This window comes from Pleurodeles waltl, chromosome 3_1, assembly GCF_031143425.1.
Source record: "Pleurodeles waltl isolate 20211129_DDA chromosome 3_1, aPleWal1.hap1.20221129, whole genome shotgun sequence".
Taxonomy (NCBI): Eukaryota; Metazoa; Chordata; class Amphibia; order Caudata; family Salamandridae; genus Pleurodeles; species Pleurodeles waltl.
In genome coordinates, this window is record NC_090440.1 from 708,649,941 (window position 1) to 708,663,436 (window position 13,496).

Genomic DNA, 13,496 nt, shown 5'->3' on the forward strand with positions numbered 1-13,496 from the left:
GTTTACCCATACATAGTTAGACGACTGTCTGGTAAAAAAGCTCCTCTTCAGATCTGACGAGAAAACACTACCAGATCTCCCATATTTCCCATTTGGGGCTGCTGGATCACACCATTTACGCTGAACATTGTATACCCCCACCTCATGGCATTCTTTTTGCAAATCAGTGTCATCACGTGTGCTGGTCTAATCGTGTCAAAGTAAGCAAATAAGAACTTCAAGTTCCAAGCAATCCTGGGATTAAAACAAAAATATCACGTTAAACTGTACCAAGTATAATTTTCTACAGCAAACCTACATTTAGCTTTTGCAATATTGACAGTTCTCTTTACTATCATTTGCATCCTTTTAAATGTGTTCCTGCAGTCATTTCGTAGCAAACCTGATACATGCTACAATGTAGTTCATGTTTTATATTTTATTTTAGTGAAAGCCATGCACCTAGGTGATCTGTTTCAAAATCAAACTACTTAATTACAATGCGTTTATATTTCATTGGACACCTGAAGGGTCCAACAAAATAAATTACTCTAATTGGCTATTCAGCAAGGTAATAGGTTTCTGGAGCTTACTGAAATTATGATTTTGGACAGAGTAATCCTGCTTGTGAAATACACAGAAGTGTTTACCAATTGCGTCGGTCAAATGCTTTCTTTGAAGAAGGGTTCGATTCTAAACATGCCATTAATGAACTCATCAGATGCCACATTACATTGTTTAAGAGGCAAAGCTCCGTTCCTGAAGCATGGCACCTGCATACCTCACTACTAGCTCAACCTATTACAAAGTTGACAATTCCATAACCGCACTGGATAACGGAGTCTTATGACACCAAAAAGGTAAGGAACAATGAAATCCACGAGCGCCATTCACTAAAACAATTCTTAAAAAATATTACTATATTTCCCAACGCAAAAAGAAAACTGTGTATTTAGGGCCTTGATTCTGATGTTGTGCAGCCGGTATGACAATGGCAGACAGACATCTTCAAGTAAATCAATTCAATTCAAAGAAGCTTTATTGCGGCTACAAGAGCCAAAAAAGCGCGAGCAGTAATAAATACAAATAAATGCACATGATAAAATAAAATTGCAGGTAATTATGGTGATCAAAGGGAGTAAAATATAAATAAAAAATGCACTGTGCAGGATGTTGGGACAGTCTTATTTGGAGTCTTTGTCCAGGAGAGTTTTCCCTCTAATAAGCCAACTAGCTCCGAGGAATTTGGCGATAGCGATCACTAGCGTTGGCCTGGTGTCTGATCTAAGGATTCGCAGAGCTAGCGCAGAGCAGCGTGCTCCCAGTAGTCTGCATGCCGGGGCCAGCTATTTCCTACGGGGGGCAGTATACGCGGGGCATGCAAAAAGGAGGTGAGGGAGATTCTCGACGGGGGCTTTGCAAGCAGGGCATGCGGTGGATTCGTTGTGTGACCAGCTGCTGGTGAAAAGTCTTAATGGGAGTGTTCCAATGCGGAGCTGGAAGTACAGTTTCCTTTCCCTTGGGGCCGTGATTAGGTCCCAAAAAGTTTCGTACTTGCATGACTCTTTTAGGTTGGCAAAGTCACAAGATAATGTAGTGTGGAGTGCAGCCCGAGTGTCTTCGTTGTTGGCCCTTTGCCAGTAAAGTTTCTTTAGTTCGCTTTTCGAGGGAAAGACTGACGTGGCTGGTGAGTTCCAGAGATCATCGAGCCCGATAGAGTGAAGTAAATCCTTGATGGATCGTAGCCAGGGGATTCTGTGCAGGTGGTCGGCTTTTAGGATGACCTGTAGAGCTTCGGTGAAGATGACAAGTTCCGGAGTGGTCCAGAGACGTCGCCAGTACAGCAGAGGTCGCAGGCGGGCTTTGTGACCAATGCGTTTGATGCCGAGGTCCTTGAAAAGAGGGAACAGTGGGGTGCTTAGCGGAAGGGACACAAGGTTTCTTAAGAAGTTGTTTTCAGCGGTGGTTAGGTCTTGGGTTTTGCTATAACCCCAAAGTTCAGCCCCGTAGAGCGCTGAGGAAACTGCCTGGGCTTCGTATTACTGTAATACTGGGCGAATTGGTTTTGTGTGTGAGAGGTGGAAATTTTTTAGTAGAGCCCCAGTTGTTTGTCTTAATTTAAGGGCTTGTTTTCCTATGTGTGGCTTCCAGGACATGTTGTCAGTGAGTGTTATGCCCAGGTAGCGGAAAATGCCCACCTTCTCGAGTGAGGAGCCCTCTAAAGTAAATTTCCCTTTGAAAGATCTGTGGGGATTAAGGGTCATTAGTTTGGTTTTCGTTGCGTTGATTTCGAGTCCCTGGGATGAACAGAAATGCTCGAAGCACGCAAGGAGTTTCCTTAGACCACTAGGGGTCTTAGATATCAAAAGAGTGTCATCGGCAAAGAGTAAGACTGGGATTTTTTGTGTGCCAAGTGAAGGTGCGTCAGCCTGCAGTCTGAGGAGGGAGGGGACAATTTCGTTGATGTACAGGGAACAGAGGGTTGGGGCAAGTACGCAACCTTGCCGCACACCCCTAGAGACGTGGATTCTATCGGTAAGTTGGCCCTTGTTGCCCCACCTGACTTGTGCGTAGTTGTCCTCGTGGAGTCGTATCAAAATGGCAAGGATGTGTTCCGGGATTCCCATCCGAGAGAGAGTGACCCACAGTTTGTTGCGAGGTACTAGGTCAAAAGCAGATTTGAGGTCCACGAAAGCTACATAAAGGCTGCCTTTGCCGATGAACACTGTTTTCCAATATAATAATAGGAATCTGAGGGCTTGATCAGTGGTGGAAATCTTCTTTCGGAAACCGGCTTGGAGGGGGCTAAGGATATCGTGGTCAATTATCCATTCTTCTATCTTCCCTAGGAGGCAGTGGCAGAAGACTTTTTGGACACAGTCAATTAGACTAATGGGTCTATAGTTACAGGGAAGAGATCTGTCGCCCTTTTTAAAGATTGGAATAACAATGGCCGCTTTCCAAGAGTCGGGAATTGGCGCCCCAGATGCTATTGCGTTAGCTAGAATGGTGAGATATCTTGACCAGGATGCTAGGTCTGTTGAGAATAGGTCTGCAGGGACGCAGTCTGAACCAGGGGCCCTGCCGCGTTTTAGAGTGCTTAGAGAATAAGTTATATCACTTTGGGAGAACAACAGGGGTGCTGCGGTGGTTGGTGCTAATGAGTGAAGTAGGAGGGGGCCCGTACAAACAGAGGTGGGGCTATCATGATAAGGGGAGTACAGACTACTAAAGTGGGCTATCCAGTCTCTTGGGGCAATATTGGTTGTGATGTCCAAACCACTGGTTTCTGGGCCTCGCGCTGCCAGGGACCAGAACAGACTATAATTTCTCTCGCGCACAGCGTCGCTGAGTGATGTCCACCATTTGCTATCTTGATCACGCTTGGCTATGCATATTGCAGATTTATAGGACTTCCTAGCTACGCGGATGGCGATGGGGTCCTTGGATTTAATGGCTTGAACTAGGCGCTTGTTTAGGGACCGGCACGTTTTGTTGAACCAGCGGTGCCTGGCTTTGGGTCGTTTGTCGTCGTGGGCTGGGGGTGCTGAGAAGTGGGTTGCGATATCCCTAAAGCAGGAGGTGTGGATTGAGCTAATATCCTGGTGGGGTATTGCAGAACATGTCTCTAGGTCCCTTAGTGTGGATTTTAGGGTGTTGTTGGCAGCATTGATGAGTGCGGGCCGGGCCACAATATTGTCCCATTTTAGGTGTCTTTTGTTGTTGGCCAGGTTAATACCCTCGGGTGCTACTGCTGCGGGGTTAGACGTGGCTGGGAGGTTACCTAGGGCTAATGTGTGGACAGAGAGAGGGTTGTGATCACTTTCGGTCCGTTCGATGATTGTCATATCGATGACTAGAGGCCATAATCTTATATCGAATAGGCAATAATCGATTCTGCTGGTGTGGTTCGTTTTGTTGTATGTGTGACTACCGTTGGTGTCTGAATTAGTTCTGCCATTTAGCGCCCTGAGTCCAAACTCCATGGTCAATGATTTTACCTGAATCGCAACCGACGTCCACCTTTTGATGGGTGGAATGGACAGGGCGGGGATAGACCAGACTTGATCTTCCTCGCGGGTGGACCTGAGATCGTCCCAGTCAAGGGGTTCGAATGTGACGTTGAAGTCTCCAGCCACAATGGTTTTATGATGGCGGGGATAATTTTGTAAGAGGGCTACGAGGGCGCAGAGGGTTTTGGAGACTTGACCCCCCCTGACCCCTCGAGCGTAGATATTAAAGATGTTCACCACAGAGTCAGGCCCAAAGGATAGACGAAGGCCTAACAGGTCGGGAGAGGCGGTAGGTAGCTGTGATATATGGCAGCTAAGCGATGTTTTGATCCAGATGGTCAGACCCCCTGAGGGCCTGCCTCTCGTACTGGCCACAGCGGGGATGTGGAAATTTGAGTAGCCTGTTCGGAAGAGTGGGTCGAGTGACCATGTTTCCTGTAGGAGACATATGTCATGTTCGTCAATAAATGAGGAGAAGGATGGAAGGGGAAGAATAGATTTCAGACCTGCCACGTTCCATGAGACAAGTCGTACCCCAGATTGTGACTGAGTTGTCCTGCCTAAATGCCCGGGGTTTTTGAAGTTGGCTGTCAGGGGTTGGTTTGGCAGATGTGGCTGGGGGAGCAGGGATGGGTTGATGCCAATGTTTGCCCGTGAGGCTTGTGGTGGTTGGTGATGTTCCTCTGTTGGAACAGGCCTGGTCCTGATCAAGGAGATGCTTGCGGGCCTAGACAGCAGCTCTAGGTTTGGTGGGCAATGTGCCTGCAAGATGGGTGGAGCATCGTTGTCATGATTGCTCGGTGAGCCGGAAATGGTCGCGGTGTCATGGGTAGGGGGGTGAATACATGGACAGACAGTGGTGGGGTAAAAGGAGGATCTGGGGGTGATGGATGTTGGAAGGTTGCAAGGTTTGCCTGCATAGATTTTAGGTGGGGCTGTGAGTCAATCATGTTTACCAAGAGGGGATAGGTTTTCTGCCGGGTGGTAACTCGGGCGTTCCTCGTGGAGCGTGGGTGACCTGGGCTGTTTAAACTGGATGCGTGAGTGTGCAGGTGGGCTTGTTCTTGCGTCTAGGGCCACCAGATTGTTTGCCATGGTCCTGTTCTTGAGTGTCAGTTTTAGGATATCAAAGTGAGTTCCCGGGTCTGGCCGTCGTACTACGGTAATTAGGTCCTCACGTATTATGGATCGGCAGCCTCTAACATGGCGAATCCAGTGGATTGTCTTGTTTTTGATAGAGTCTACCCCTTCCTTGCGCGCCAATGTGGTTAACTTGGGAACGTTAACCATTAGAACTATATTACCTAAATGGGACTGGTCAGTGGCAGGTTGCGTAGAGTATTTTGAGGCGGTGTTGCTCGTGGGTTTGAGGGTATTATGATAGATGTCTAGTGAATTTCCTATGCCTAAATTGTGGAAGAGGGGAGACTGGTGGGAGTTCATGGTCTTTTCTTTGGTAGGGTGAGGGCCAGCGTGGCTAGAAGCCGAGGAGTTGGGCGAGTTTGTTGTGATGCCTAATAGGATTGGATTTTGGGCAAGGTTACTGTGGTCGTGTTATTTGCGTGGGTTAGCTGTTTTACTATTGCAAGTAATGAGTTAACCATATGCTTGAGTTCTGTGACTTCCTTCCTTAGAGCTTGTATGTATTCGATATGCTGTGGGGTTACATGAGGAGAGTGCGTGTTGGTTGCTGCTGGCCCATCTGCCAGGGTGTCTGGGTTGATGTCGTCGCGTGATTCAGGGAGGTTGGTTAGGGGATTGAAGCGGTTACTGAGCTGGATGGAATCGTTGGTGGCAAGTGGTAGGTCTTCTGCTAGGGAGGGGGCCGCATGGGTGATGACGTTCCTACTTTCACCCGCCCCTGTAGTGTCAGTAACTTGTTGCCCACGTTTCACGAAAATCTCAGCGATTTTCATGGAACCTTCCTTCCTGCTAGTTGAAGTGGGCCCCTCCCCAGTTGCAATAGAAATGTTTCCCTGGGGGCTAGTTAGTATTCCGTTGCATTCGCCCAGGAGAGAGTCGATTCTATCCATAACGCAGTTGCTAGCAGCATGCTTATGCCTTTTTCGCTTGGCTTTTAGTACTGCCCCGGCCCCTGCCTCTGTTGCTTTCCTTTTGCCCATCAGGTGTTAGTGTAGGTGCAAGGTTAAATGATAAGGTGTCAGATTAAATGGAGCAGCTGACTGGGGAGACAGAGTAGGAAATAACAAAGGGACTGCGTACAATATGGCCTTCTTGGGAGATAGATGTTAGGGGGGTGGCCCAGCCCAGCCTCTGTCAGCCGCTGACGGGCGCAGGACGGGCCCGCCCTTGGCCCGGGCTTCGCCCGGGCGCCGCCCGCGCGCGTCCCGCGCTGCGGGAGCGCGAACAAGTTTTCAAGGGCTCCTGCCCCTCCTCCTAAGGTCACACAGCGCTTCCCGCGACGGCGGGAGCGCGAACAAGTTTTCAAGGGCTCCTGCCCCTCCTCCTAAGGTCACACAGCGCTTCCCCAAGTAAATCACTTTCATGGTACCAACTGTGAAGACTTGGAGAAAGCTATTTTCAGTTGTAAATAATAAACACTATCAAAATGGTTTTGCGCGATTCCAAAGCCGTACATGACTTCAAATGTGTTTTTGTTCAGAATACGACATATTTGGTAACATACTTTGAAATTAGTAAGTAAAAGACCCCACAACAAGATTAGAATTTCCTTAATGTGGCGAATTAAGTCTGAATTTAGATGTTTGGTTGACCTGTTAGGAGGATAAACTAGGTTCAGGAGCCCTATTTATTCAGGAATTAAGTGTTGTCCAATAAAACCTGATTTCCTAGAGGATGTTAACTGTCATAATCACTCGTTTACTTGTGACTTCAATAATCATAGAAAATATCTGTTGAAGTCAGAAAATGGATGTTATTGTTGAAACTGGAATAATTGTTTCAGTGAAAACAACAGGGGTCATTATTAAAGACAGTTCTTTCTCGCAATGTGATTGAAGTACTCACAAACATTTGACTTCAACAAATATGACAATGCCCTTGCTTCCTCCTCCCAATATAGTAACTCTCAGTTGCCTCTATCTTCCAAGTCTCTCTGGGCTCACATAGCACCACCACTTACCTCGACAGACGGCTCCAGCAGGGAGACCCTCTGCCCCAACCTATAACAACTAATCTCGAAGCCAGGGGCATATCTCATCGGATAAGTGGGTGGTGAGAAACTCAAACAGGCATTTCAGTGATTTGAAACCATTTACTCCACGCCATACAAAACCAAAACAAGCAGAGCCTGATGTAGTTAATGAGCTTGGAGCTCCATTTAAACTCACATCATATCCTGCTTCTAGACTAAGGTCACCATGCACGGAAGCCAAAATTTATCTCGGTAATGACGAGCGCTCTGGAAGAACAGAACGATTCGCACAAGACTTTTCCGTCGTGTAACAGAATGCGTTTAGAACCAGACCTTTGCTTTTAGGCAGCATCTCCACTTTTAATAACAGAGGGATGGACAGGATGGGTGGTAATAAGAGACAGTATCCGACAAACATTTCCATAATAAAACAAACCATGAGTAAGATGAAGGAAAAAAATAGATTCATACCATGTTATCGATTGCAGCAACCGCATCCTGCAGAGTTGGCAAAAAGAAAACATAAATGTCTCTGTTAGAAAGGAGCAACAAGAAACTATCAGCTGAGTCTCTCTATCCAGACCACTTCCAAGTACTTGTGTACTGGAGTCCCATTATCCTGTATTTCCTACGTTTTAGCGGAAGCTAGATACCTGCGACCCTAGGACAACATGTGTAAGGTCCCACTGCAGGTGGACCTTGTTTCTGTGCAAGATAACACTGAATGCAGACAACAAGGGAAGGTCAAGGATAAGTAGCAGCAAAGTCCTGATGATTTAGTGGGTCTTCAATAGACTATGGTCCACCTTTCACAGGTACATTAGTGAAGGATTTAATAAAACCAGGTGTGGAGATGACTGCGAGATGACCGTACAAAGCTTGTAGAACATTCCTGCCCTGAGGGAGCAACGATACAATGGGTAGTAAAAGCATCCTCCTCCCAGTTTCTTGAAAGAACAGAGGTCAACCTTCAAATGGTCCCTGCAGCACAGAGGTCAAGGGTAATCCCCAAAGTACAAAAGATTTAAGGGTAGAAAGATACCCCCTTCCTAATCAATCAAAGACTTGAAAGGGTACAACACACCGACTCCCATTATTATGCAGGTTCACCATTCTGACAATTAGAAGAAGGTGCGTATATCTTACCTCGGCTAGTTCAAACTCAATGAAAGCGAATCCTCTGTGCTTCTCTGTTGGAGACAAAAATTGTTCCATGAGTGCTGAGAAATCAAGCAGCAAGGATCACCAAACCCTATATTAATTCCAGAGGCCTTCCCAACGTAGCCAAGCGTTTCATAAAGGCAATGGACTGTTGAAGGCAACACATCTCAGGAGTACAGAGCTAGGTCTGGCAAGCAGCATCAGTTGCAGAGCTGGCGTACGAGTACGACAATGCTCCTGGCAAAGCTGTACATCGGCACAATAGACTTACTCTGTACAGTCACCTCATTGTCTACACGTAGCTCTCTGAAGCAGAATACAATTTACCCACGACCACACTCTCCAACGCTAGATCACACCCTAGTCACCTCCATTTGCAGCCATTTCATCGTCCCAACACTATAGCTACAGTCATGTCCTACACAGGAGTACCATACACTTCTCTGTGTGCCACATCACATCACACACAGACGACTGTTTTCTTTTTACAGATGGATCCTGTCTCACAAAGCACTTTGTAAAGATGGATTAACTCCCACATACTGCTTTATGGCACAGAATCACATTCCATGCAGCCGGTCAGTTAACACAGTGCTACATGCAAATGGCTTGACTTTCCAGTGCCTTTCAACCATGCCCTATACAAAATAGCAAGAACAGAACCATGTAAGGTGGTGCAGGACCAAAACACATAATACAACTCACTCAATGCATCAAATGTATTGAGCTGCCAACTCCCCCCGCATTAGTGATCTCCAAAGAAGGTTTACATCACGATTCTCTGCAGCATGATCACTTCCAACACAGCTTAACACTACAGGAGGTTCACATCCCACGTAGAGGAGTATTTCTTACGGTAGATTCATGTGCCAGAGAGGCTTTAGTGCATGAGGTCGATGTCCAATAATGCACTCTGTGTAGAACTTTGTTTTCACACACTGCACGGTACAGCAGGTTTCGGTTCCATGCAGTGGTTTTGTTCTGTACAGCAGTTTAATGTCCCACCAACCCACACAGCTCTCTGTGCAACAGGTTCAGGTTTACACAATACTCTGTGCACCAGGCTTATGTTCCACAAAGCAAAGCACTTTGCCAATATGTTTACATCCCAGATAGGTAAAAACAACTGTTTGTAGTCAAGCAACCCTAGGAACATATTTAATTTGAGTTATTCCAAAGGCCAGCTCTGTCACTACTATACTTATTTATACTACTTGTTATTAGTCCTGGGAGCTCCCACTACGTCATCATCTCTGGTGCTCTTGGATAGACCAACAACAAGCAAATCAACCCCGTTAACATCTCACATGTATAGTTCCTCACCTAGAAAAGATACGCACACACTACATTCGCTGCAGCTATGTTTAAATGAACTGAAAGGCGCATGAAACAAGTGCCTTTCTCAAATTCTGTTAAACGTAAATGTAATTATGTGCCGTTGCATGACACTAAGGCCCATATTTATACTTTTTTAGCGCCGCATTTTGACGCAAAAGCAGCGCAAACTTACAAAATACAATTGTATTTTGTAGGTTTGCGCTGCTTTTGCGTCAGAAAATTACGCAAATGCAGGGCTAAAAAAGTATAAATATGGGCCTAAAATCTTAGTGCACCTTAAGAGCCCGACACACAGGTTTCAACCAAACCCTTCTTTTTGTGCACTGTTTTGTTTGTTGTAAAGGTCGGTTGTCAAGAGTTAGTGAACAGCTCAAATCAGCTTTTTCAAATTACAACAAATAAATGAAAGTTATTGATGAGAACAGTAAACAGGCAGGGAATAATTTAAAGGAAAGCAATAAGTAAAGCGAAAAAACGAATAGAAAAAAAATAGGACGGTGGTACTGGGGTAGAAATTAGAAAGGAACAAGATTTGGTTTAGGTTTAAAAATGCATCTTCTATCCCTCCCTGAAAGACGAGCATTAGGTGTGGGAAATATTATGGAAGGGTGAGACAAGAGAACAGGAGGGAAGAGGGATAAGAAAGCTGGGTGAAAGGAGATATTAAAGAAACTATTCAAAAAGTAAGACTGGAAAACTGTAAGTTCGAACCAATTAATGTCAACCAATTAACTATGTAATTAAGCATTTTCAATTAACTGTTTGCTTCTAAAAAGCAGCTCCTGAAACCCAAAATCGTGAACTATCATCATAGATTCGGCTTCTCCATCTCACAAAGTTCAGGTATGATACAGTGTTCATTTCCAGATAGAACGCCTCTGGCTGTGACGGACCTGCCTTTTGCACACTAGCACATAATATTCCTGATATGATTTCAATTTATGGACGACATTAGGGCAATTTAACATAAAACCCTAGCTAAGGGGTGCACATGTACCACAGAAAAGTCAGCACACATATCGATTTCCTACTTTTGCCACATAAATTACCATCTGCACATAATGCTTGCAGATTTTTAGTAATGACGGTTTGGGTTCAAAAGCTAAAGGATATTCACATCTCTCATTGGCTGCTTGTTGTATTAAGACTTTGAAGAGGTGATCACCCCCTTCCCTAGTGGCTAGTAGCCAGAATGTAACTCCTGAGGGATTTGGGGAGGCACTTCTATGTTTTGTTTTCAACATTAACAATAACCTTCATTCTTCAATACATGGCAACAGGAATGTGATTAAATACTTTAAATTGGAAGGATTATTAATATTATAATGCAACAAACTGGAGAAGTGAGGAAAGACTATCTTAGACAAATAATTATTGCCCAGCTAAATACTCTTTGTATGGGATGTATGTCATACGTACTATTTATTTAGGTTTTATTGAATAATTTTATAGATTTGTATGTCAATCCATATTTAAGCATTTTTTTAGAAGCTGCATTTTCCCAAGAACGCTCTTAGAATAACACCAAATATTTCAAAACTGTTTATTATCTGTTGTCTCAATCTTAAAGTGCCTCTTTATATGATACTCGCATAACAAATATGCAATAGCAGTGGCTGCTTGTTGGAATTGACAGTTTTCAGCAGCCCTAAATTGTGACCGTAGAAAAAAAATCTAACGTGCTCCGAGAGAGGGATTTTTAAAAATAGCCAGGCTGTGCAGACCTAATGAGGTGCATCTTGAATACAAAAAAACATGGCAATGTATGTTTGTGTTTAACTAACTTCAATACTGTACAAATACTCATCAAATTGACTTACTCAGAATTAGAGCAGACTTGCACAAATGCTGATCCTGCATTTAATCATTAATGACTAAGACTAATGTTTTTTGTAAAATACTCTAAATGGTTATAGTTTTCCTTCCCAAAATAAATCTCTCTTCTTTAAAGCACACAGGTGGGTACTGTATCGATGCTTAAGTGCAGCGGTTTTTTCGACATTTGTGAACCACCACTAACACCACTGGTAACCGGGTACCCACAGCCTGAGCAAATCAAGGATTCGAATCTCAAAGAAATACAGAAATAAGTATACATCAAACAAATAGACGAATTATTAAATATTTTGTTTAATTCACTAAAAAAATATACGAAAGTCAAATGTATAATTTTAACAGCAAGGTGGAGCTTTTCAAAATGTGGATTTATATTTCTAAATGACCAAGTGATATACTAGACTCAAGCAGTTCATTTGGCCTTTTTTGCTCTTAAAGCAGACGCTCCCTTTATTAGCGCAAACAAGTGTGTTAGTTGAGGTCACTAATCGTCCATACTGCATTCTGTTCGCTGTCCTTGCAATGCTTCCAAAAATCAAGCTAAGGATGCCGACTTAATTTGTAAACCCCAATTTCAAAATTCCTTCACTTTTACAGAGCATTTTTCAATTCTACATGCAGGATTTTTACATGGGTTACCTTATTAATCAGCTAATAGTATTTAACTGACCCGCTGAGATGATCGGCTGCCATGAGGCAGAGGAAGAGTTTAAATACCGGACCTAACTGGCATCTGAAGATTGACAATAATCAGAAAGAAATGTAAAAATCAAACACAGGTGAGAAAAGGTTTTAGTAAAGTGAGACTCAGGCCTTACCGGTCTCATAGTCCAGTGGGATCTGGATGTCAGTGATGTCACCAAAGGGGATAAAGGCGGCATGCAGAACCTTCTCGTCCACTTCTTCTGCTAGTCCACCTGCATGGGAAAGAGCATGTTACACTGTCAGAGGCCACACAAAGCAGGCTTAGGGATAACAACCAACATCCATTAAAAGCACATGAAAGAACATTGTAAATAACTAGTCACAGACATTTGTAAGTGGCGTAGAAGTAAGAGTAGGAGCATAAAAAAGCCCTTCAGAAGCTAGTTAAGTGTTGCATTTATAATGCTCTTGTAACCACCCCCCTCCCACAGGAAGCTAGAAGGCTTGAAGGAAAAGTCCAGTTTTGATGATCTTTCTAAATACATTAAACTGGTGAGTTTGTAAATATGTAGCGTGTGGGTATACCACATGTATAAAGAAGCCAACGCAAAGATACTTTTATCATCAAATACGAAGCTCCTAAAGAAGTGTTCTTGCATGGGTGAACACATTTCTAAGAAATCATAGCTATTTAATAAAAAAACTACTATAACATAAAGAGCTCTTTAAACTTAATGCAGGAGGCGACGGGAAGGTAATAAACCGTTCTCAGAATGGGAATAATATGATCACATTTCAAGCACACTAGAAGGGACAGAGGCCCACTTCTGACAAACTATAACTAACTTTACATTGCAGCTGCAATACCTCAGTATAGGGAAGCATTCCCAGACTGCCACAGCTGCAAACTTGCAGAAAAGGGCGAGGTTGGGTAAAATCTGCCTGGGGACTCTCAAGTGGTGATTGTTGGTTGCAACAAAGGCACTGAGAAACAGTCTGCATCAACCTCGAAATCTAAATTCTTCTCCTGGTTCGCAGCAGTGGGAGGGCCACCCACTTTACAGCCCCAAAATCTCTGTCTCCACAGATGTCTATCTCCTCCATCCATGGTAATGTCAGTGTTTAACTTCAGTTACTGGGTGTTGTAAGGAAATGCCTTTTTTGTATGGTCACCCCCAAATTTGTGGACTGATGCTATTGGTTTTTCAACTGAGAGTGCTGTGGACTGCTAACCAGACCTTAGTGTTAGACCAACCCAAACACCTCCCTGCATGGCACCCTCATGACCCCAAGTGGCCTGTAGATGGCACCCTAATCTACAGGCCACCCGGACCCCGACCCCAGGTCTGCGAAGACATTGCCAACCTTGTCGCCACCCCCCCCTCAACAAGCACTCGCCTCCTACGACT

General features: G+C 44.4%; 1 protein-coding gene across 1 annotated transcript in view; it reads right to left on the minus strand.

Moving 5' to 3' along the window:
- Positions 1-13,496, minus strand: part of PPIE (peptidylprolyl isomerase E) — a 179,556-nt gene that overhangs the window by 115,390 nt on the left and 50,670 nt on the right. Inside the window, exons 2-4 of the mRNA XM_069223416.1 lie at positions 12,261-12,359; positions 8,254-8,297; positions 7,579-7,605 (exon numbers count right to left, since the gene is read on the minus strand). Coding sequence (XP_069079517.1) covers positions 7,579-7,605; positions 8,254-8,297; positions 12,261-12,359 — 170 coding nt within the window. The remainder of the gene's footprint in view (positions 1-7,578; positions 7,606-8,253; positions 8,298-12,260; positions 12,360-13,496) is intronic.